The 25121-nt window shown below is 51.2% G+C and overlaps 1 protein-coding gene across 4 annotated transcripts in view; it reads left to right on the top strand.

The window, feature by feature from the left end:
* Positions 1 to 25121, top strand: part of RYR1 (ryanodine receptor 1) — a 106398-nt gene that overhangs the window by 27012 nt on the left and 54265 nt on the right. For all 4 annotated transcript variants that reach the window (XM_074369713.1, XM_074369711.1, XM_074369712.1 and 1 more), the window contains exons 29-60: positions 734 to 866; positions 1670 to 1830; positions 2306 to 2471; positions 4215 to 4301; positions 4470 to 4696; positions 6004 to 6616; positions 8160 to 8432; positions 8770 to 8970; positions 9433 to 9544; positions 10704 to 10850; positions 12318 to 12591; positions 13363 to 13477; positions 13563 to 13695; positions 14081 to 14175; positions 15448 to 15583; positions 15738 to 15924; positions 16020 to 16128; positions 16398 to 16518; positions 16609 to 16778; positions 18028 to 18248; positions 18332 to 18422; positions 19362 to 19502; positions 19894 to 20057; positions 20165 to 20243; positions 20505 to 20594; positions 21055 to 21195; positions 21588 to 21662; positions 21762 to 21837; positions 22181 to 22304; positions 22559 to 22674; positions 24528 to 24595; positions 24695 to 24816. In XM_074369713.1, the coding sequence (XP_074225814.1) occupies positions 734 to 866; positions 1670 to 1830; positions 2306 to 2471; positions 4215 to 4301; positions 4470 to 4696; positions 6004 to 6616; positions 8160 to 8432; positions 8770 to 8970; positions 9433 to 9544; positions 10704 to 10850; positions 12318 to 12591; positions 13363 to 13477; positions 13563 to 13695; positions 14081 to 14175; positions 15448 to 15583; positions 15738 to 15924; positions 16020 to 16128; positions 16398 to 16518; positions 16609 to 16778; positions 18028 to 18248; positions 18332 to 18422; positions 19362 to 19502; positions 19894 to 20057; positions 20165 to 20243; positions 20505 to 20594; positions 21055 to 21195; positions 21588 to 21662; positions 21762 to 21837; positions 22181 to 22304; positions 22559 to 22674; positions 24528 to 24595; positions 24695 to 24816 (4968 nt within the window). The remainder of the gene's footprint in view (positions 1 to 733; positions 867 to 1669; positions 1831 to 2305; positions 2472 to 4214; positions 4302 to 4469; positions 4697 to 6003; positions 6617 to 8159; positions 8433 to 8769; positions 8971 to 9432; positions 9545 to 10703; positions 10851 to 12317; positions 12592 to 13362; positions 13478 to 13562; positions 13696 to 14080; positions 14176 to 15447; positions 15584 to 15737; positions 15925 to 16019; positions 16129 to 16397; positions 16519 to 16608; positions 16779 to 18027; positions 18249 to 18331; positions 18423 to 19361; positions 19503 to 19893; positions 20058 to 20164; positions 20244 to 20504; positions 20595 to 21054; positions 21196 to 21587; positions 21663 to 21761; positions 21838 to 22180; positions 22305 to 22558; positions 22675 to 24527; positions 24596 to 24694; positions 24817 to 25121) is intronic.

Here is a 25121-nt window from a genome sequence, read left to right as displayed (position 1 = left end):
TTGGGGTGCTCCCATGTCTACAGAGAACTCCACTGTCCTTGCTGTACCCAGTGGGACCCAAAACTTTTCACTAGCTGTGAACACTAAAGGGGACCTCAGAATCTTGGGGAAGTTGACTATATCCCAAGGCATCCCAGTGAACATCACTGGTCTTCTAAATTGGAGTCATTTCTGTGTCTCAAATGTACCCCCCAAAAGCTTACTTCAAGGGAGACCCTCAAAGGGCATTAAACTTGAATTGAAATGAAATCTGCTTTCCCCCTACTGTGGATTTCAGTGGGATGTAGTTCTGTGTCTCTTGGCAAGAGATGTTTGGAAATGATGGAAGATTTTTGGTCTTCAGTTTTGGGGGGAGGTGCTGCTTGCTGGGGACTCTACATGCCTTGAGTGTACAAGACAGTGCCACACGACGAAGAACTGTCCGTTCCCAAATGCCTTTAGCACCCATATGAGAAATGCTGACTTGGGGGGCCACTGTATGTGCCAAAGGGAACCTCCATGTTCCCAGAGGCACCTTTAAGTTTGGGTGGCCCAGCATCTGAAAGCACAGAGCTCCTCCGGGATGGGCTATGCTGGCACAGTTGGGAATTCCAGCCCTCAGGACAGGAGGCCATGGGTATCAGAAATGGAGCACAGTTAGGACGGATGTGGGGGGCATGAATGTTGTGGTGGCAGGGCCAGGGGGCTGGCCTTCAGAGTGGTTCTCATAACAGCCTCTCCTTCCCACCACCAGGTTCTTATTCAAGGCCAAGAAGGCCGCCATGATGACCCAGCCACCAGCCACCCCGACTCTGCCCCGACTGCCTCACGAGGTGGTGCCTGCGGACGACCGTGATGACCCTGAGATCATCCTCAACACCACCACGGTGCGAATGGGGGACCCTCAACTGTGGAGCCTTCCAGATTTCCAAATTTCATGCTGTAATCTCCAGTAATTGCCCTTCATAGGGACACCCCAGTATACACTGGAGACCACATAATATAGCACACACTGATTTAACCCTTTGAATCCCTAAATCCACATAGCTAGGGACCTAAAAATTGCAGGGAACACAATGAAGCCATGAGGCACACTGATATAACTCCCAGGGATCACCGAATCCAGGGAATAAACCAACCTAGACTCGGGACCCTAATATTTGGGTCACCCAAATAAACTCAATACCCCCCTAATTTAATAGCTATTCAAGTATATTCCTGGAAACCAAAATTCACAATTATTCCAATATAGTTTGGGGATCCCTCAAATCTGGACTATTTTCTGCGACAAGCAGCCTAGTGGTTAGGATCACGGGCTACCTGGGTGTCACTTCGCCATTCTATGTCTTCTCTTCTGTAGAAGCACTATGGCTTCCCCATTTGTAAAATGGAGATAAAAACTATTCACTTGACAGTGATTGTAAGGATTAAGTGATTAAGGATTAAGTGAGCTATTTGTTAGGGGAAGGACTCAAATTTGGAGGTATCACAAAATAGTCCCCAAGGATTCCTGAATCTAGAAATACTAAATACTCCATCAGTAGACACAGAAACAGAGGGACACAGACCCAGGGGGTCTCAAATCTGGCAGCTTCTTGTTAAACTTCCAGAGGATGCTGTGAATCCATAGAAACCAACTTAGAATCCTAGGGACGCCCACTGACCACTGGTCCCCGCTTTGCCTCTCCAGTACTATTACTCTGTGAGGGTCTTCGCTGGCCAGGAGCCCAGCTGCGTGTGGGTGGGCTGGGTCACCCCCGACTACCATCAACACGACATGAACTTCGACCTCAGCAAAGTCCGGGCGGTGACAGTGACCATGGGTGACGAGCAAGGCAACATCCACAGCAGGTGCTGGGAGGGGTGGGGCTGTGGGAGTGGGAGGTCCGCGCTGGGCGTTTCCTTCTCCTTCCCCACCCCCCTTCCGTTCATCTTCCTCCAATGGCTCTTGCTCTGTGTTTTCCCTCCTCTTCTTTTTTTTTTTTTTTACCCCATTTCTTCTTTTCCATTTTCTCCTCCTCTTCTATCCAGCCATCCTCTTTCTACATTACCTCCTTTCTCTGTCTTCTCCTCCTGCTCCCCTTCCTTCTCCTCCTTCAGGAACCACCCATCCCCCGCCACCACCCTCCACCAATTTCTAAGAATTCTAGCTCCTTGGGGCTCAGAGTCTGGGGTGAGGGGTTTCAGCACTCAAGTCTGAGGGTGGTGGGTGTTTGGGGATGGGGTTCTGAAGTCATGGGATTCCTGGAGCTCAGGGAAGCTGGTGTCCAGGGTCCAGGGTGCCTCAGCCAAGGATCTGAGCACTGACCACTCCTGTGTCCTCCAGCCTCAAGTGCAGCAACTGCTACATGGTGTGGGGTGGAGACTTCGTCAGTCCCGGGCAGCAGGGCCGGATCAGCCACACAGACCTTGTCATTGGCTGCCTGGTGGACTTGGCCACTGGCCTGATGACCTTTACTGCCAATGGCAAAGAGAGCAACACCTTTTTCCAGGTAAGCCCAGCCCTCTGCAGCTTAGCAATAGTATCCTCATGTCCCAGCATCTGGGGACAGCCCTCCCAGACACCCTCTGAGGACAGACCCCAGAAAGACAGGACGAAAACAGCCCCTAGTCTGTCCTTAGGTCAGGCCAGGGCTGGGAAGTCCCTGGGAGACCACCTAGTTGAACCATTATTTGAACTGACACCCAGAAAGGAGGAGACATAACAAAACCTTGACCTTGGAGTGAGGTTTATATTCCCTTTTGGTCTGGGTGACACCAGTCGCCACCTTTTCACTGATCAGGGAATACTCTAAGATGGGGCAGAATCCTAAGGTGTGATTTTCCTTTTCAACATTTTTAGAATAAAAGATTTGAAGCATACAGCAAAATTAATTAAACTGTACAGTGAACATCCATATACCCACTACCACGAATCCACCATCCATGTTTTACTACACTGGATTTATCACATATATATCTGCCTATCCATCCATTAACCATTTAACTTTATTTATTTTACAAAACTATTTTAAGTGGAGAATTTCAAAAATATACAAAGATAGAATAGCATGATGAACCTCCATGTTCCCATTACACAGCTCCAACTAGCACCCACTCACAGCCAACCTTGTTTTATCTTTACCTCCACACCCACCTTCACTTCCACACCCACTGGATGATTTTGAAGGATATCCTGGATATCATCTGGTTTTGTCTCTTTTCAGTATGTAACTCTAAAAGATAAGGATTCTTTTAAAAAGCATAGCCACAATACCACTCTTATCCAAAAAAATCACAAACCCAATCATTCTTAGATATCTTCAAATATCCAGCCCATGTTAAAACTTCTCTGTTTGTTCAAAGTTCAAAAATGTCTTTTTACAGTTTGTTTGAATTGGAATCTAAATAAGGTGATATATTTTATTTGGTTGCTATGTCCCTTGAATTTCTTTTCACATATAGATTTCCCTTCCATTTTCCTCTTTGAAATGTGTTTGCTGAAGAAACCAGTCTGTCTGTCCAGTAGAGATTTGCTTCTCAAAATGTGGTCCCTGGACCAGCAAGATCTGCATCACCTCAGTGGGAGGGAGCTGGTCAGAAATACAGACTCTCAGGCTCCTCCCCAGACCTGCCCAATCAGAATCCAAATTTTAACAAATCCCAGGGGACTCATGTGCACACTACCATCTGAAGAGGGCTGGCCTAGTTTCCCACAGTCTGAAGCAGACTGATGCATCCCTACAGTGTCATTTGAACACTTTCCTCTGTCCCCTGTATTTCCTGTAAACTGGGAGGTGGGTCCAGATGTGCAATTAGATTCAGGTTTGACAAGACTGCTCCACAAATAGTGATGTTTGTTTGTGGTGGAGGCTGGGTGGGTTCCTCTGCGAGGATTGGAAGGGCTGGCGGGAAGGGCACAGTCAGAGGATGATTTTGTGCTTCGATGAATGAGCATGCTTGGGAGAGAAACAGAGATAGTATTCGTGGTGGGGGTGGGGTGGGGTGGGCATGATGTGCCCAAAGACCCAGATGACAGGTTGTCCTGAGGGAGTTGGAGGAGGTTGGTCTGGCTGGATCAGAGGTGGTGCAGCCCGTGAGCTACCTCAGGGCCATTGTGGAGCCTCCAGTGTGAGTCTGGATCTGTAGAAACCAGCAGGATCAAGCTGGGGCAATCAGCCCCAGAGTTCCAATCCAGAGTCAACAGCACCTCGGGTTCACCCTCTTCCTCACCCTGCCCCCTTCTCTCTTGACAGGTGGAACCCAACACAAAACTGTTTCCTGCCGTCTTTGTCCTGCCCACGCACCAGAACGTCATCCAGTTTGAGCTGGGGAAGCAGAAGGTAAGAGCGCAGTGATGCGGCCGCCTGAGGAAGGAGGTGCCAGAGGTCTGGCGGGCAGAGCAGCTGCAGCGGGGCGGGACGGGGGAGGACAATCCGGGAGGTCTCCCTGGAAGCAGAGCGGAGGGAGAGGCAAGGAATGCTGAGCTGTGCACACCTCTGTGCCCCCAGAACATCATGCCGCTGTCAGCCGCCATGTTTCTGAGCGAGCGCAGGAACCCGGCCCCGCAGTGCCCGCCGCGCCTCGAGGTGCAGATGCTGATGCCCATCTCCTGGAGCCGCATGCCCAACCACTTCCTGCAGGTGGAGACACGGCGGGCCGGCGAGCGGCTGGGCTGGGCCGTGCAGTGCCAGGAGCCGCTGACCATGATGGCGCTGCACGTCCCCGAGGAGAACCGGTCAGGGCCAGCCCGGGCGTGCAGGGGTGGGGCCTGTACTGCAAGCCCTCAGGGGTCTGGATTCAACTCACTGCCCCTCCCCGCTACCCCAGGACTCCAGACAACACCCCAGGAGACCCCAGACCTACCTTAATATCCCCAGATAACACCCCAGAGCGCTGTAAGTCCATTTCAGCAGGCCCAGACCCACCTCCGGGGGACCCAGACTCAGCCCAGGCATCCTCAGATAACAGGTCAGGGGACCCCAGACCCATCTCACTGGACCACAGACCCACGTCCAGGCACCCCAGACAACACCCCAGGGACCCCAGACCCACCCATGGGGCTTCAAACCCATCTCAGGGAGCCCAGATCCACATCAAGGAGCCCACAGGACACTCCAGGGGCCTCAAGTGCACCTCACAGGGTCTTGGACATTACTTAGAGAGGCCTGGGGTCTCTCGGGCATACCCAGGGAGACTTTGGATGTATCCCTAAATCTCTGGAGATCTCTAATCCACTCCGGGGACCCAGACACACTTGGGCTAGAGAGTGTTCACATGTGTGACAGGAGAGCTTTTAAGGACTCTGAACATGGCCAGGACCCCAGACTCACACCAAGAGGCTTCCGACATGCTTCGTCTTTCTTTTATTCATTTGTCTGACAAATAGCTCTGGGCTCCTCCTATGTGACAGCAGCATTCTAGGCTGGAGACACCAAGCTCTTGTGAATCAACATTCTTGTAATGCTCTTGTATAACTCAGGGGGCTCAGATCTGCCTGAGAGGACTTAGTCCCATACCCAGGGGCCCCAGATACACCCATTTATTCGTACAACAAGTATTTATCAAGCATTTACTATATGCTAAGTCCTTTTTAGGCGCTGGGAATATAGCAAACAAACAAGCAAACAAAACAGGCAGAAATGTCCTGTCCTGGTGGGGTTTACAATGGTGCTCAAATATAGCCAGGGTATCCAGACTAGCCAGAGGAGGGGTTCAGACCCAATCTGGGACCCCAGATGCATCTCAGGGTCACCAGATCTTTTCCATGGACTCTTCAGACACCCCAAAGTACCAGACGATCCCAGAGATCCCAGATGTATCCCAGGGAGCCCCCAGACCATTTAGAGATTTCCAGAACCATTAAAAGGCTCCTCCACTCAGCTCCACAGATCTCAGAGAACCTTGACCCAGCAGAACACTGGGATTCCCTGCTTGGGCCGCCAACACTAACTAACCCGAGCACCTCTTTGCCTCTCTGGTCTGTGTGTGTTTCCCCCCTCCTCTACCCACTCTGTCCCTGTCTGTGGTCCATCTCCGCCTCAGATGCATGGACATCCTGGAGCTGTCAGAGCGCTTGGACCTGCAGCGGTTCCACTCCCACACCCTCCGCCTCTACCGCGCTGTGTGCGCCCTGGGCAACAACCGCGTGGCGCATGCTCTGTGCAGCCACGTGGACCAGGCGCAGCTGCTGCACGCCCTGGAGGATGCCCACCTGCCCGGCCCCTTGCGTGCAGGCTACTACGACCTCCTCATCAGCATCCACCTCGAAAGTGCCTGCCGCACTCGCCGCTCCATGCTCTCTGAGTACATCGTGCCCCTCACATCTGAGACCCGCGCCATCACTCTCTTCCCACCTGGAAAAAGAGCGGATAATGGTCCCCGCCACCACGGCCTTCCTGGCGTTGGCGTCACCACTTCGCTGCGGCCTCCACACCATTTCTCATCCCCCTGTTTCGTGGCTGCCTTGCCAGCTGTTGGGGTGGCAGAAGCCCCAGCCCGCCTCAGCCCCAGCATCCCTCTGGAGGTTCTGCGGGACAAAGCACTAAGAATGCTGGGGGAGGCAGTGCGAGATGGTGGGCAGCACGCACGCGACCCTGTTGGGGGCTCTGTGGAATTCCAGTTTGTGCCGGTGCTCAAGCTTGTATCCACCCTGCTGGTAATGGTTTCCTCCTGCTCCCCTCTGTCGCATTCCTCTTCCACATTCCAAATCGTCCAATCATCCATTCATCCATCCATCCATCCATGTATATGTACATTCCCCATCCTATTATGCCTCCAAACACCTACTCATCTGTCCATCCATACACCCTCCACCTTTCAGTTTATCCTGCTATCATCTACTCATCATTCACTCTTCCTTCCATCCATTCATGTGTCGTCTATTCATCTGGTTAGTAATCTCTTCCTTCTTTCCACTCATCCATCCAACCAGCCATCATTCATCCACTCTCCACCCACATTCCCATCCATCCGTTTAGTCATTCAAACACACCCCCATCTTCCTATCCAAAAGTCCATCCATCTATTTATCCTTCCATTCTCCACCCAGTTATCTATTCATCCACATGTGTGTCCATCTATCCAACTTTCAATCTAGTTGTTCATTCACCCTTCCAGTCATTCATACATCATTACATCCATTTCACTATTCATCTATTCACCTATCCACTTATTTATTAATCTGTCTTTCCCTTCATACATCCAACCATCATCCTCCTTCCCCCTGTGCAACCATTCATCCACACATCCATTCATCCACCCATCTACAGATCTATCCATTCCTCCATTTTCTACCTACCTGTCCATCAATCCATGCATCTTTGTATCAATATCGATGAAGACCCACCCGCCTACCTACAATCCATCCAACCATCTACACCCACTCTTCCACCCATTCTCCAACCATTGTTTATTTCATGTACCCTTTCATTCATCTACCCATCTAATGACTCATCCATATATCTATCCATTCAGCTTTTCATACACAAACCTGTCCATCTATCCATCCTACCCCAGTGCTTGGTTATTTACCCATTTATCTATTTATTCATTCACTCATTTACTTGCTCACGCATCTATCAAACCATCTATTCACCTACCCACCTATCTATGCATCATTTATCCTGTCATCCATTTACCCACTATTTCTTCTTCCACCTTTACCTTCGTCTCTCCATCCATTATCCACCCATCTATCCATCTCTCCTTCAAACCTCTACGATTCCATCTATTAATTCATCCACCCAGTCCTCCCCCATTCACCCATTTCTCTCTCTTTCCCCATTATTTTCCCTTTGATTTACCTGCTCTCCTTCCATCTGTTAGTATCTTCATTATTTTGACCAAAAGCTGGCATATGCTGAGAGTTATGAGGGCCTCTACCAGGTGTAGGGTGTGTCCTGCTCCAGAGTCACATATACCCAAACTTGGGAGAAAGGACACTTACTTGTGCAGGATGCTCATGTTTGACTATGTGGTCTGGGCCATGTAGGTGGGACACAGGATGTGGATCTGGGGGGATCTTAAGGAGGATGGATGGCAGGGCAGGGGGATGCTGCTCTTGTTTGTGGGAGGAATCATCCAGCCAGTGTAGGGATGAATCTGGCCTGTGCCGGAGAAGCAGGTCTGGGGAATGAGGCTGGGACTTGATTATGGAAGCCTTGCAGGCCACAGTGAAAGACCCAGGCTTTGTCCTGCAGGTGATGGGCATCTTTGGCGATGAGGATGTGAAACAGATTTTGAAGATGATTGAGCCTGAAGTATTCACTGAGAAAGAAGAGGAGGAGGAGGAGGAGGAGGAAGAAGAGGAGGAAGAGGAGGATGAGGAGGAGAAGGAGGAGGATGAGGAGGAAGAGGCACAGGAGAAGGAAGATGAGGAAAAAGAGGAAGAGGAGACAGCAGAAGGGGAAAAAGAAGAATACTTGGAGGAGGGGCTGCTCCAGATGAAGTTGCCAGAGTCTGTGAAGTTACAGGTGAGCTGGTTCCTCCTGTTTTCCAGCTTCTATTGCTTTGTGCTAGTAGATACAGGGTCTGGTGGGGCTTGAGTCTGGACTTTGTCCCAAGGCAGCAGGGGAGCTGTGGAATGGCATAAAGCAGTGGAGTGCTACTGGCTTTGAATGATCCTTTCCATGTGGGAGGTGAATTGGAGGGATGAGACCGTGGAGGTGGCTGGCTTAAGGATCTAGGCAAGAGGCAATAGTGGCTGGACCAGGGCAGGGCCATGGGGTGGGGAAAGAAAGCAAGAAAAGTTCAAGGAAATCCTGATGGTCTCACCGCCATCCCTCCTACTGCACTGCTGTTATCCCACAGATGTGTCACCTGCTGGAGTATTTCTGTGACCAAGAGCTGCAGCACCGTGTGGAGTCCCTGGCAGCCTTTGCAGAGCGCTATGTGGACAAACTCCAAGCCAACCAGCGGGACCGCTATGGCAGCCTCATGAAATCCTTCACCATGTCTGCAGCTGAGACTGCCCGACGTACTCGCGAGTTCCGCTCCCCACCCCAGGAGCAGGTCCTCTGACCCCTGACCCCAGCTGGCCTTACTGTCTAAACCCCAACCTCAACCTCTCCCCCTACTCTGATCACTGATGGCACTCAACTCCAAACCTGTGCTTGACCTCCAACCCTATTGATATACTAATCTCTCTTTTTAAAAAATTAATTATTTATTTATTTTTAAGGAGGTACTGGGGATTGAACCCAGGACCTCATGCATGCTAAGCATGTGCTCTACCACTAAGCTATATACCCCAGCCCCTTGATATCTAATCTCTTACCCTCTTACTTCTTTCTGAGCCAGACTTCTGAGTCATCCCAGGCTGACCCTGACTCCTTTCGAACCTTTAGTCTCCCAGATATTCTTCACTAACTCATGATCTTAGACAAGGACTCACAATTGGATCTTTGATCCTTGACATCATAGTTTCTGCTCTAAGGTCTCTAACCCTCATTCTAACCTTTGACCTTCCCCTAGATCAACATGCTATTGCAGTTCAAAGATAGTGAGGATGAGGAAGATTGTCCTCTCCCTGAAGAGATCCGACAGGATTTACTCGAATTTCATCAAGACCTGCTGACACACTGTGGTAAGAGAGGAGATCAGAGAATCCTCTTTCCAAACTTTCTCTTGAGACCTCTCTTGAAGTTTCCCTAAGACTTCCTGTTCTTAAATATCTATAGTATTTGTACAGTAACTGTTGGTTGAATGAATGAATGAATAGACATGTTAGTGAACAGATAAATATGAGTGGAAGGATATATTTATATGGGTATTTGGGTGGATGTATATATGGATGGATGGCTATAGGTGGGATGAGTGTCTGAATTGATGGATAGAAGGATGAATGAATAAAGAAATGGGTAAAGAGATGTTGGCTGGCTATGGATGGACGAAAAGAAGGATGGCTGGAGGCATGGATGGATGACCTCTACTGTTTCTTTTAAGAAGTCAGCTGATAATCTTACTGAAATTTTCTTATATGTGATGAGTCACTTTTCTCTGGCTGGCTTTCAAAATTTCCCTTTGCCTTTGCCTTTAAATAGTTTAAGTATGATGTATCTAGGTGGGGTGCTCTTTGAATGTATCCTGCTTGAGTTTGTTGAGTTTCTTTGGTATATAGATTAATATTTTCATAAAATCTGGTATTTTGGGCCATTATTTTTCTGCCCCTTTCTCATTTCGCCTTCTAGGACTCCCATTATGCATATATTAATACGCTTGATGGTGTCCCACAGGTCTCTGAGGTTCTGTTAGTTTTTTTCATTCTTTTATTTTTCTTTTCTTCAGACTGGATAATCTCTATTGTCCTACCTTCAAGTTCATTGATTCTTTCTCCATCCAGCTCAAATATATTGTTGTGCCCCTTTAGTGGTTTTTGGAAAAAATTCAGTTATTGTACTTTTCAACTCCAGTTTCTATATGGTTATTTTAAAAATATTATCTACCTCTTTATTAATATTCTCTAGTTGATGAGCCATTGTCATCATCCTTTAATACTTTAGACACAGTTTTCTATAGTTCTTTGAAGATACTTGCAATAGTTGATATAAAAGACAAGTGATTCAAGGAATGAATAAATGAACAAACATATGGAACATATAAAGAAAGAAATGAAAAACCCCATGAATGCACACATGAGTGAGAAATGAATGAATGAACCCATGAGTGAATAAAGAAGTAAATTACTGAGCAGATTAATAAGCAAACAGATGAATGACATGCCCTCCCTTCTGGACCACCTCCAGGAATTCAGCTGGAGGGGGAGGAGGAAGAACCAGAGGAAGAAACCACCCTGGGTGCCCGCCTGATGAGCCTGTTGGAGAAAGTGCGGCTGGTGAAGAAGAAGGAGGAGAAACCCGAGGAGGAGGCACCTGCTGAAGAGCACAAACCCCGTAAGGACTGAGGCCACCAGGGAGGGGGCAGGGGTGGGGCTGGAAGCTCTGTGCTTGGGGAGCCTCTGGGTCCAAGACAGGCCACAAGGAGTAGCACAAAGGAGGGGTAAATGAGTACCAATGAGAGAAGAGGGGTGGAGAGTGGGGCAAGAGAGGAGACATGCCGGAGGTGTGGTCCAGATATGGGGGCTTCACCATATGTGTGAATAATGTGGAATAATGTGGCACACGGAGCAGAGACATATGCCAACCTTGGGATGGTGGCAACTCCTGCACCACTGTGGCTTCTATGTCTTCGTGGATTTTCTTTGTTTTTCTTTTATTTCTTGGTGGAATGATTACTATGCTGAGGGATTAGAGAAGCAGTCATGATAAAAGTAGTTTGGCCAATGGGTCATTGTGCAAACTTATGTATTAGCCCCATGTAACAAGGACAGAGTCCCTGACTTTGTACAGGGTTTATCCTATAACGTTCAAGAATCTTTTATTGGGCCAACTCTGGGCCACGCACTGTTGGTAGGGCTGGGGACTATAGTAGGGGGAAGAATAAAAGTCTTTGCCCTCAAGGAGTTTAGAATATTACAAAATGTCCAAATATACATATACCATGATGTCAGGTGGCCGTGGGTCATCTAAGAAGAAAAGTAAAAACTTAGTGAGAGAAGAGAGAGGGACAAAGATGGGGGGGTTAGAGTTGAGGAATGAGGCATGCAAAGATCTGGGGAAAGATGATTGTTACAGAGGGAACAGCCAGTGCAAAGGCCCGGAGGCAGGAACATGTGAGATGCATTTAGAGGCCAGTGTGGTTGGAGCAGAATGAGCAGGAGAAGAGAGGCAAAATATGAAGTCCAAAGTGATAAATCCAGATTGTGGAGAGTGGATGTAAGGAAGGTAGATCATGAATTGACAGCGTCATGCAATGCCAGTGCATAAAGGTTTCTTCTAACCCTGAGACACAGGAGACATCTATCTTCTCTCCCAGAAATCCTGGGAAGAAAAAACATTGGGAGAGAGAGAAATGGATGCTGAATGCAAGATAGGAGTCGCAAAGAGATTACTAGGGAAAATAAAACAGTTCATTTTGACATCATTTTCAAATGACACCAAAGTCTTCACAATTTTTCTTTATGTCTGTTGTCTCCCTTGTTGAAAAATTGGCAGTATTTTCACAGAACAAATGGGACTGTGACTGAGCTCATAATAGTGCCCTGGTACTTTGCAGTGATACAAGTTCCTTTTCCTCTTGAAGCTTTTAGGAGGCCCTTATGGCCTGGAAATAGGGTGAAGTGGACAGGGAGACTCTGAGGGCAATAGAACAAAATCTGCCAGAATCTGCCCACTCCTGGCAGGTGGGGTGGGGGCCGTTAGCAACTGCGAAGCCAGCTTGAAAGAGGGGCCCCATTTGCATTGTTCTCGCCCAAGGCCCTGGCCCAGAAGAATGTTCCGACACTTGTGTCCCCTTCCTAGAGTCGCTGCAAGAGCTGGTGTCCCACACGGTGGTGCGCTGGGCCCAGGAGGACTTTGTGCAGAGCCCGGAGCTGGTACGGGCCATGTTCAGCCTCCTGCACCGGCAGTACGATGGGCTCGGGGAGCTGCTGCGCGCCCTGCCCCGGGCCTACACCATCTCACCATCCTCCGTGGAGGACACCATGAGCCTGCTGGAGTGCCTCGGCCAGATCCGGTCGCTGCTTATCGTGCAGATGGGCCCCCAGGAGGAAAACCTCATGATCCAGAGCATTGGGTGAGTCCCCTCCCCTCCCCCAACTTTAGGGGAGGGGAGGGGAGCCTTCCGGGCTCCAGCTCGTTCTCCCACCCCCATGTTATCTGGGTGCAATATTGTCCCCTCCCCCTACTTCTGCCCCAGCCTTGGGGTGGCATCCTCCTCCCAGCAGCTAGCCCATCTCCCTGGGTAATCTCCCCTCCCCTTACCTTTCCACCCACCCCGGAGGTAACAGCTTCTACTCACCTATGACTCTTGGCACAAGATTGACTCTCTTTGAGCTTCAGTTTCTTCATCTCTAAACTGGGGACAAGCCCTGCCCACCTCACAGAGTCGTGGTACAGCTTCCGGGACCTCACCACGCATGTAGTGGTAATAATAATAATAATAGTAATAATAATAATAGTCGAGCAGTCACTCAGTGTCACGTGTGCCTCATTCATTCTTTAGCAAACATCTATTGGGCACCCACTGTGTGCCAGGCCTTTTCTAGGCACTTGGGGATCCAACGTGCAAGATGATAAACATCTCCACCCAGGGGAGCCCACCTTGGCTCCCTGACTGGTTTCCTTGTCTGTGGAATGGGAATAATTACAGTTCCTGCCTCCCCAGTTGGATGAAAGGATTGAATGAGTCCAGATCTGTACAGGGGACAGTGGCGGGCACAAGAGTGAGAGCTCAGTAAATGGTAACTCTTATCACAGCAAGGATGATGGCTCCCCCAAGGGTCCAGGGGCTCTCCCTGCACTTGCCCCCCGACCCAGTTACCCAATGCGCCCTACCTGTCCACAGGAACATCATGAACAACAAAGTCTTCTACCAACACCCGAACCTGATGCGGGCGCTGGGCATGCACGAGACAGTCATGGAAGTCATGGTGAACGTCCTCGGGGGTGGCGAATCCAAGGTAAGGGGGCTGCATGGGCCGGGGGGCTCAGGGGAGGGGCCCATGGAGGGCAGGCACTGACCACTGATCCACCCTGCCCGCCCAGGAGATCCGCTTCCCCAAGATGGTCACCAGCTGCTGCCGCTTCCTCTGCTACTTCTGCCGCATCAGCCGGCAGAACCAGCGTTCCATGTTTGACCACCTGAGCTACCTGCTGGAGAATAGCGGCATCGGCCTGGGTGAGGGCCCCTGAACCCACTCCTGATAGTCTGTCCAGGCTGGCCCCACCCTCTGCTGGCTCATTCACTTAGTCATTCAACAAACACTCTCTCTCAACCCACCCTGGATCTGGCCCTGGAGTGAGCAGTGCTGGGGATACCCAGACAGCCCTGGGTCTGGGCCTCATGGGGTGCACAGTGGAGTGGGGAGGACAAAGCCATCCCACACAGTGATGGCCTGGAGTGGTCAGGCCTGGGATGGGAAAGCACACGCCAGAGGAGGCACCTGACCCAGGCTGGGAAATAGGTGGTCAAGGAGGGCTTCCTGGAGGAGGCAAGGTAACCAAAGTGAGGTAGTCAGCTCTGCACCTCTGAAGAACATTCTCACTGCCTCTCACCCCCACAGGAATGCAGGGCTCCACGCCCTTGGATGTGGCAGCTGCCTCTGTCATTGACAACAATGAGCTGGCCTTGGCGTTGCAGGAGCAGGACCTGGAGAAGGTGTGGAGAGGGGAGAGCTGGCCCCTACCTGGCTCCCTGGGGAACCTGCTGACTTGGGACCCATTTTGTGGGTGCCATTCTGCACAGTTCAGGACTGAATCTGATGGGGAATAATTTGCAGGGAAGGAACAGGACCCAGTCACTCATTCCTAGGGCTGAGTGCAAGTCCAGGCCCCACCCTCCCCAGCCATGTGGCCTAGGCCCTCTGTGCCCCCTGCCGTGAAGGGCATGGGCCCTGGAGTTCAGCAACTAGGGTTCAACTCCCTGTCCCTGCCTTCCCTGCAGCTCTGCTCCCTTGATGTGTGGCCTTAGGCAATGGACTTTAATTCTCCAGGCCTCTATCTCCTCTTCTGTAGAATGAAAATAATAATAGAAACAACTTCATATAGTTGTTCTGAGGATTAAATGAGTCAACCCATGGAAGCAATGGCAAAGCAGTAAGCACTCTCTAACAGTTACACGCTAGTACAGTATTGTTTATTTAACACATATTTGCTGAGCACCTACCATGTGTCATACCCCTGTCCAAGGCAGCAGGGGTATGACAGTGATTGAGAGTCAAAAATCCTTGTCTTACTGAAGCTGACATTCTACTTGGGGGGATAGATAATACAAGAGGAATAATGACAAGATGTTAATAACAAGATGAATAAATCAAATATATGGTATATTAGTGATGAATGTTAAGGAAGCAAAAACGTGAGCAAGAAAGAGAAATATCAAGAGTCAGAAGGGTGTCTGAGTTTAGACAAGAGGGGTCAGAGAAAGTCTCACTGAGAAAGTGACATTCAGGCAAAGCTCTGAAGGAGGTGGAGGCCATATGGACATGAGGGGGAAGAACAGTCCAGGCAGGGAAAAGGCCAGTGCAGAGGCCCTGAGGCACGAGTGAACCTCATGAGTTTGAGGAACAGTGAAGAGACAAGCGTGGTTGGAGCAGAGGGAGACAGGGGTGAGTGCTAGGAGGTGAGGGTAGGGAGGTGACACGGGCAGATTGTGTGGAGGATCTTGTGAGTCACAGCGATGGCTCTGGCTTTACCCCAAGTGAGATGACACCACGGTGTTTGCAGAGTCCCTCTCGCTGTGTGTGTGGGATAGACAGGAGGTTGAGGGGAGCACTGAGCCCAGGGAGGAGGCGGCTGCAATGGTCCAGGGTTGTTTGCGGAGGGATCCAGAAATAATCAGACTGGATCTCCAGGGATGGGCAGGGACTTGAGCCTTGGGGAGGAAGGTGGTGTGGGTCTGGCCTCTGGCTGAGCCCCACTCTGCCCCCAGGTGGTGTCCTACCTGGCGGGCTGTGGCCTCCAAAGTTGCCCCATGCTCCTGGCCAAAGGGTACCCGGACATTGGCTGGAACCCCTGCGGTGGAGAACGCTATCTGGACTTCCTGCGCTTTGCTGTCTTCGTCAACGGTGAGGCAGGAGGCTGCAGTAACATGGGGTAGGGGAGGGGCCTACATCCCGAGTCACAGGCCTGGCGGGAGCGTGAGGGCAGGGTCTAGAAGGGGCGGGGGCTGCCCAGGGAGGGACCCTGGGCTCACAAGGCCTCCTGACCCTGAGCTGCCAGGCGAGAGCGTGGAGGAGAATGCCAATGTGGTGGTGCGGCTGCTGATCCGCAAACCCGAGTGCTTCGGACCTGCCCTGCGGGGAGAGGGCGGCTCAGGGCTGCTGGCCACCATCGAAGAGGCCATCCGCATCTCCGAGGACCCTGCGCGGGATGGCCCAGGCATCCGCAGGGACCGGCGCCGGGAGCAGTGAGTCTCCCGCCCCACTACCCAGTCCTCAACAGAACAACCTGCCCTCCCCAAGTCCCTTGCTGCCTCCGCCACACCACCTGCCTTCCCTGCAGCTTTGGTGAGGAGCCCCCTGAAGAAAACCGGGTGCATCTGGGACACGCCATCATGTCCTTCTACGCTGCCTTGATCGACCTGTTGGGACGCTGTGCACCAGAGATGCATGTGAGACCCGAAGCCAGGGGTAGGGGATGCTCCAGGCTCTGCCCTCACAGAGCTCCCAGTCCAGCAGAGGAGACCAGACAATGAGAGCCGGGGGTGGCCAGGGCTGCAGTGGAGAGGCACAGGCAGGGGGATCAGGGCTGGGAGTTCTAGCGTTAGCGCCACAAGAAGGAGTCCTGCTCTACCTGCCAATGGGTCAGGAAGGGATGGAATGGGGGCATGACCAAATGGGGCACAGGGTGCCGGATGACATGCTCCCCTCCACCCTCCAGCTAATCCAAGCCGGCAAGGGTGAGGCCCTGCGGATCCGCGCCATCCTGCGCTCCCTCGTGCCCCTGGACGACCTCGTGGGCATCATCAGCCTCCCACTGCAGATTCCCACCCTGGGCAAAGGTGTGGAGCAGGTCCCAGCAAGGGAGTGACACAGGGGAGGAAGCAGAGGGGCCCCAGGTGTAGCCCTGACACTGCTCTCTCGGCCCACAGATGGGGCTCTGGTACAGCCAAAGATGTCAGCCTCCTTCGTGCCGGACCACAAGGCATCCATGGTGCTCTTCCTGGACCGTGTGTATGGCATCGAGAACCAGGACTTCTTGCTGCATGTGCTGGATGTGGGGTTCCTGCCTGACATGCGGGCGGCTGCCTCTCTGGACACGGTGAGTAGCCTGGCCACCCTCCCGGCCTCCAGAGTGAGGTGGGTCATGGGTATGAGATGGGTCATGGAAATAGTGCTGGCACTTTTGTTTGTTTTGAACTTGTGTACATATCATAATCCTCCCTCCCCATCATCGAGATAGAAAACAGAAGGCACAAAAAACCCTGAGTTCTGGGAAAGGGTGGGTGGAAATCTCCAGTACCTCAGGTTATGAAAAAGAATTCTCAGTGATGGCTCAGCACCATGGAGACACAAAGACCCATGCACAACAACGACAATAATAATAACAGAAGGTGACGAGGCCAAGTAAGATGAGGACTGAGAACTCACCATGAGTTTGGCCAAATGGAGGAAGCAGTTTCAGTAAGGTGTTGGGGCAAAAGCCTCACTGGAGAGGGTTTAAGAGAGCCTGGGAGGTGAGGTATTGGAGACAGTGAGTGTTGACTGTCAATACAAGTTGGTGACAGAGGAGGCAGAGGAATGGTGATGTACTGGACGAGTGAACTTGGTCAAGAAAAGTCTCTTCTTAAAATGAGAGAAATGACTATTGGCCATTAACTGGGAAAGAGAACCCTGGGTCTTGAATCTATAATCACCAGTTTATCAGAAATACAAGAGGCAGAGGAACAACTTAGCTGACACCACTGGGAGGCGACCAGCCGAAGCTAAGATGTAGGAAATTCTACTGGATTAATGACTTAGTTTCTTCAGCAAATAAATAGCCTTAAAAGGGGGGAGGAAAGGGAGAAGTTACAGGTGTCAGCCAATACAGTATGTAGACCTTCCTGGGGCCTGATCCAAACAATCCCAGCTAAATGCAAAACCATTTTTGAGACAATTAGAGAAGGCTGACCATGAACAAGAGATTCCATGAGGTGTTATAATGGCAACATGGAATGTTAAATGGAAGTAGTGGTCTGAATGGAGATACATGTTTAAGTATCTTTAGATAAAATGGTATATGACTGGGGGTTACATGAAATATTACAGGAAAAAAAGGCGAGGTTAGAGGGGAAATAAGCATGCCGAAGGTGGATATCTGCAGAACAGGCTAATCTGGGTAATTAATTGGCCTCTGGACTTTTGTGTGTATTTGAAATTTTGCATAGTCCAAAGTAACCAAGGGTAGTAGAGACTGGGAGGAGCAGGTTTTGGGGGGAAGATCAGAAGCCAGGGTCATTTGCCCAGAGTTGTCCTGAGCAGGTACCTGGAGCGCACAGAGGGCCTGACGGTCCCACCCTGCGCCCCAGGCCACTTTCAGCACCACAGAGATGGCGCTGGCGCTGAACCGCTACCTGTGCCTGGCCGTGCTGCCGCTCATCACCAAGTGTGCGCCACTTTTTGCGGGAACCGAGCACCGCGCTATCATGGTGGACTCCATGCTTCACACGGTGTACCGCCTGTCCCGCGGCCGCTCGCTCACCAAGGCGCAGCGCGACATCATCGAAGAATGCCTGATGGCGCTCTGCAGGTGGGGCGGGACTGGGTGGGCGGGGCTACGGGTGGGGCGGGCCTCGGGGTTAGATAACCCCGCCCCATGCACGTCCACCGCAGGTACATCCGCCCGTCCATGCTGCAGCACCTGCTGCGGCGCCTGGTGTTCGATGTGCCCATCCTTAACGAGTTTGCCAAGATGCCGCTCAAGGTGAGGACAAGTTGTCCTCCGCGTGCTTATTTCCATGCTCCACCCACCAGCTTGCTCCGCCCTCGGACTATGGGGCTCTTTTTTGTGTCACACCGGCCAGGCCAGTTAACCTGTAGATGTGCGGGCAGTGGACCCCATAGAAACCTCTTTAGCATTCTCATTTGCATACTAGGATTCCTAGGACATTCACTTTGCGTCACTGGTGCCTCTAACACTCCCTAATTGCGTTTAATTCGCCTAACAGTGAGCTGGGCCCCACTTTAATTAGCACATATTTGCGTGGAGCACACCACTTTTTCTAATTAACATGCTTATTCACATGCTTGGACCACCAGCCTTTCATTATTCAAACGAGTGCGTTTATTTGAATAAACAGTACCACAGCTAGCCTGAATATTTGCACACTCTCTCCTATTATTTTTTCATTTGCATGCTGACTTGCATAAGGAGATACCCCTAACCCAGATAGTGTAACTATTTTGCATAATACATCTAAATCAGCCCCTATTTCAAATTTGCATATTGGATGGTGGAGCCCTCTTTCCAATTACCATATGTTTGCATGGGGTGCTGCCTATGTTTGTATCTGCCATGTTAATTCACATACGCACAGCTCAGTCCACCCATATGCCAGTCTGCACACGACCCTACCCATGGATTAATATCTTGCATGCTTATTTGTGTAAAGCAGCACCAGACAAATCCAGCTCTGATTTAATGCCCATCATGACTCTAAATTAGAGTGCCAAATTTATATAAACTGTCCAGGACCACTTTGTAATATGCATACTATTCCCCTTATTAGCATATCATTTGCATAACCCACACCTCCTTCATAATTCAAAAGCACTAGCATCCCCTGGGCCTCTCTGGCTCTTCATTTGCCTGCCACCTGTTTGTGTCACACTAATTTGTGTGTCCCCCTCTTGCTCCCCCCAGCTCCTCACCAACCACTATGAGCGTTGTTGGAAGTACTACTGCCTCCCCACTGGCTGGGCCAATTTCGGGATCACCTCGGAGGAAGAGCTGCACCTCACTCGTAAACTCTTCTGGGGCATCTTTGACTCGCTGGCCCATAAGGTCTGGGCACCCAGGGGCTCTGAAAGAAACCTGTTTGCAGGGTTTGGGACCCAAAGTTGGGGATCCAGGATGAAATCTTTAAATCTGGGAGTTAGGGAAGGGAGGCACTTCTGCAGGTTTGGATCTAGGAGAATCTATGAGTTGAGTCTCCACATTGGGTGCTATGGAAGAGGGAATGAACCTCTAGGATGGGGCTTGGAGACAGGGGTATAGGGTGGTTTGAGAGTCCAGGAGGGTCTAAGGCTTGGATTTCAGGGAAAGACCATACTTCATGTTTGAGGGATCAGGGAAGAGGGCTGATGATTGGAGCATTGAGTTTGAAATTCTGGGGCTCCAGTATTTGAAGGCTTAGCCAAGCCTGCAGTGACAACCCCCCCCCCGGCATCCCCAGAAGTATGACCCAGAGCTGTACCGCATGGCTATGCCTTGCCTATGCGCCATCGCAGGGGCCCTGCCCCCTGACTACGTGGACGCCTCATACTCATCCAAGGCTGAGAAAAAGGCCACGGTGGATGCTGAAGGCAACTTTGATCCTCGGCCTGTGGAGACCCTCAAGTGAGACCTGGAGGCAGGAGTGGGGGTTGGGCCTGGAGGCTGGGAGAAAGTTTCAGAGGTGGCAGGAGGGACTAGCCCCAACATCTGCTGACCCCATCTCCCAATAGTGTGATCATCCCAGAGAAGCTGGACTCTTTCATTAACAAGTTTGCGGAGTACACACATGAGAAGTGGGCCTTCGACAAGGTAAGCATCAGGTTCCTCCACTCCCCAGAATTCCCCACCCCTGCCAGCCTTCCTCAAGACTCTAGCTTTCCCCAAGACACAGGTCCTCCCAGATTTCCCTGGGGCCTCTAACACTTTCTGGGACCCATAGCCTCCTCTGGAACCCTCAGCCCCTCCAGGGCTCCCTCTCTGTGTCCCCCAGGCTGCTGTCCACCCCTCATTCTGCTCCTGATCCCAGCTCCGTAGTGGCACTGCCCACACCTGTCCCCTTTTCACCTCCAGATTCAGAACAACTGGTCCTATGGGGAGAACATAGATGAGGAACTGAAGACCCACCCCATGCTGAGGCCCTACAAGACCTTTTCAGAGAAGGTGAACAAGCTTGGGGCCCAATGTTAGGGGTCCAAAATTTGGGGGTTTAGGGAGGAGTGAGGCCAATTCATGGACTTGGATCTAGCTGGATCTGTGGATTAGGGCTCCCCATCCATGTACTTTGCTTTCTCTCAAACTTGGCTGCCTCCCCTAGACCTCGGAGTCCTAGTGTCCCTTGTCTTAGAAAGAGTCAGAGACTGGGTTTAATTCCTTGACTATACAGTTTAACTCCTCTGAATCTCAGGTATAATATGGGATAATGAGAGTTTGTTTGGGAGGCTCTGTTACAGAGCAGGCAAGGACCTGGGTTCGAATTTGGAACTGGACCATTTCCTGGCCACATGGCCAGGGCTTTCCCCTTCTTGGGACACTGGAGGCCAGTGAGGCCGAGCCAGGGGCTCCCACCTCCACTTCCCTCTAACCCCATTCCACCAACTCCACTCCCTCTTGTCCACCCCAGGACAAAGAGATTTACCGCTGGCCCATCAAGGAGTCTTTGAAGGCCATGATTGCCTGGGAATGGACAATAGAGAAAGCCAGGGAGGGTGAGGAGGAGAAGACGGAGAAGAAAAAAACCCGGAAGATATCCCAAAGTGCACAGGTGGAGGCGGGGCTGGGGCAGGGGGCGGGGTCATGAGGGGTGGTGAGCAGCTAGAATAAGGGGCGGGGCCAGGAGAGGGTGGAGCCAGGCAGGAGGCGGGCCTAGAGGGAAAAGGGCCAAGGAAAAGAGGTGGGGTCAGGGGAAGCGGGGAGGCCAGGAGCAGGATGCAGGAGAAGGCTGAGAGGTCTGGGACAGGAGAGGGCCTGGGTCTGAAGAACTGCAAAGGTCTGAAGAACTGCAAAGGGCAGAAGAGAGGAGGGTGGCTTAGCGACAGGGCCTTAAGGAGAGGGTGCAGAGGAGCAGTGTAGGGCCAGGTAGTGGGGATACATCAAGCTGAGGCCTGGGCTTCCTGCTAGCCCATCAAGCCCCCCATCTCTCCCTTGTCCCCCCAGACCTATGATCCGCGAGAAGGCTACAACCCCCAGCCCCCGGATCTCAGCGGAGTTACCCTTTCCCGGGAGCTGCAGGTGAAACTTCTGATCCTTTATTTGGGGACATGGTGGTGACTGTTGAGGGAGGAGGACATCCACTAAATCTGGGCCTTGAACTTTTGCATCCACTCCCAGGCCATGGCAGAACAACTGGCAGAAAATTACCACAACACATGGGGGCGAAAGAAGAAGCAGGAGCTGGAAGCCAAGGGTGAGGTCCTCCATCCCAGCCCCGCACAGGCCCCCCTTCTCCGCAGCCCTCTAGCCACTGGCAACGGGTCACAAGGGCATGGGTTAGAGTTGTGCAACTTTGAACAATTGCTTTCACCCCACTGAACCTTTGTTTCTGGGTCTGTACGATGGAGATAATCACAGCATTATCACTACTGTAGGGTTTTGGTGAGGATGTGACTAACATCTGAAAGCAGTTTTTTGGTTATTCCTACCTTAGTCTTTATTACTATAATCATGCACACCTTCAACTGCAGGAACCACTTCAGTGAGCGGCCTGGGACCCTCCCAACCCCCCTGATATCTGATCTTTACCGTCCCAGGTGGTGGGACCCATCCCCTGCTGGTTCCCTATGACACGCTCACCGCCAAGGAGAAGGCACGAGATCGGGAGAAGGCGCAGGAGCTGCTGAAGTTCCTGCAGATGAACGGCTACGCGGTCACCAGGCAAGCGGGCTGGAAACCTGACCAGGGAGGGGCAGGGAAGGTGGGCGGAACCCCGGCAAAATCTAGGAGAGGCGAGTCCTAGGTAGCGGAGGAGGAGCCAGAGAGGGGGCGGGGCCTGGGGAGCGGGGCGGTGCCAGAGAGAGGAGTTTAAAATGGACGGGGCCTGGGCCTAGGGAGTCCAGGTAGAACTCCAGAGGGGCCAGAAACCCCGCAGGCCTGCGTCTGGGCTGACCCCTCCCTCTGCTTGCACACAGAGGTCTCAAGGACATGGAATTGGACACTTCTTCCATTGAGAAACGGTTCGCCTTTGGCTTCCTGCAGCAGTTGCTACGCTGGATGGACATTTCTCAGGAGTTTATCGCCCACCTGGGTACGGAGAATTCCCTCCCCGTGCCCGCCCTACCTACAGTTTCACCTAGAGACCCAGTTCAGGTGTTTCTCCTTCCTCCCCTCATCTGATCATTGTGCCTGATCATCGCTGTTCTGGGGTTGAGAACACGATAAAGATAGACAAAGATCCCTCTCCTCCTGCAGCTTACATTCCCTTGGTGATAATTAACGTCAGAAATAATTAGATCACGTAGTGTGCTACAAAGTGTTTAATGTTACGGGAAGAAGACATTAGAGCCAGCAAAGGAGGATTGGGAATGTGGGCCAGTGAAATTGTTTATAATTTTTTTGTTATTATTTGAGCCTGTCCAATGATCCACTTATTTTTATACATATATATTCTTTGTTATTATAGCTTATTACAAGACATTGAGTGTAGTTCCCTGTGCTATACGTTAGAACCTTGTCTTTTATCTATTTTATACATAGTAGTTTGTATCTGCTAATTCCAAACTCCTAGTTTATCCCTCCAAAGGGGAAAGGGGAGGAGATAAATTAGGTTATAATTGTAAATAGAGTATTCCAGGAAGACCTTGAGGGAGCTGGGGAGTGAGCTATGTGGTCATCTGGGGAGAGTATTCCAGGTGGAGGAACAGCCAGTGCAAAGGCTCTGAGCAGTCCCTGGTGTGAGTATTAGGAGGCCTGTGTGGCTGAAGCAGAGTGAGTCAGGGGGAGAGTGAGAGGAAATGTGGTCAGAGGGGTGAGAGGCAGATCATGGGGGGCTTTGCAGGCCATGATGAGGACTGTGGCTTTTTACTCTGAGTGTCATTGTGCCACGGGAAAGTTCTAAGCAAGAGAGGGCCCTGATCTGCCTTGTGTTCACACAAGTTGTATTCGCAGGCTCCCTCTGGCTTCCTGGGAGAACAGGCTGGGGAGGGGGACAGGAGAAGAAGAGAGTGAGAACTGGGCAGATTCTGAATCTATTTTGAAGGCTGAGGCTGCTGGGATGCCCCACAGATGCCTCATATCTCACTGAGAATCACAGCTGGGGCTCCTGTGATCACTTCTAGCTTCCGCCAGAGAGTCCCAGCATTCCCCTTGAGGGCCGCCCAGGAACCCCCAAATTCCCTTCCAGCAAGTGGCACAGCAAGATTCACTCATACATCATACCCCAAATTCCATGGAAGCTGAACCTCCGTGCTGCACATCCTCCTAGCAATTCCCTCTCCTCTCTGAACCTCAGTTTCCTCATCTGTGAAATGGGGGTTCTGTTCACCATAACCAGCCATGGTTCTGTCACTTATTTGCTGGGTGACCTGGAGCAAGCTGTTTCACCTTAATTTCCTCATCTGTAAAATGGGAAGGAGGGACCAGCTATATAGGCCTCCAAGTTGGGAGGAGATTGTGCAAGAACATTTCTCACAGTGCCAGGGACATAGCAAGTGTTTAGTCAGTGGTGCTAGCATTATTATTTTAATAGTATGAATTATTACTATTACTATGAAGATGTTGATGTTTGAAACTAATTTCCACTACAAAGTTAAATCTAATCAGTCTATATCAACTTCTTGTTTCATTCATTCATTCCATATTTACTTGGTGTCATTTTTAAGTATAGGAAGAAAAGGACTTGTGATAGGTGAGGAGGGGGATATTCCATGGCCCTACCCCTCCAGCCCCCCCAGTTGCTCTTCCTCCCCATTTGCAGCCTCAGAAAGGGTTTGATCAGGGATTTGGGGGGATCAGATGAAAAGCAGGAAGAGAGGTTCATCTCAAGGCCAACAGGGGTGACTTCACAACAAGAGGTTATCTCCCATCATATCCTACCATCAGAATATCCTGAGTTCTCTGGCCTTGAACCCTCGGTGACTCCTATTTACCCTCCCCCACCAGAGGCTGTGGTCAGCAGTGGACGAGTGGAAAAGTCCCCTCACGAACAGGAGATTAAATTCTTTGCCAAGGTGAGAGGTGGGCTCAGAAGCTGGGGGGCGGGGCTGGGGACTGGGTGAGCGCTCCCCGCCCTTCACCCAATCACCCTCATCTCTTCCCCACGCCCCCAGATCCTGCTCCCTTTGATCAAACAGTACTTCACCAACCACTGCCTCTACTTCCTGTCCACACCGGCCAAGGTGCTGGGCAGTGGTGGCCACGCCTCCAACAAGGAGAAGGAAATGATCACCAGGTGCGCCCCCCTGCACTCTCGGACTCAGCCCCCTGACCTCACAGCATTGTAATCATGGATCCTTTCCTCCCAACGTTGGACCTTAGGGAATCTGTCCTGGGTGCTGGTCACTGACAGTCTACCTGCATTTGAAGGGCCAGGGTGACCAACCATCCTGGTGTGCCCCAGGACACAGGACTTTCAGGCAAACTGGGATGAATTGGTCACACTGTCAGAAAGGCAGACCAGCCTCTCCATCCCCTAGCATCCCAGTTACTGCCTGTGACCCATAAGCTTGTTCATCTCCCTGCCCCTCCCCACCCCTC

The sequence above is a fragment of the Camelus bactrianus genome, chromosome 9 (genome assembly GCF_048773025.1).
Source record: "Camelus bactrianus isolate YW-2024 breed Bactrian camel chromosome 9, ASM4877302v1, whole genome shotgun sequence".
NCBI lineage: Eukaryota > Metazoa > Chordata > Mammalia > Artiodactyla > Camelidae > Camelus > Camelus bactrianus.
Note: the sequence above shows the minus strand (reverse complement) of the source record. Positions and strands in the feature narration are given on the sequence as shown.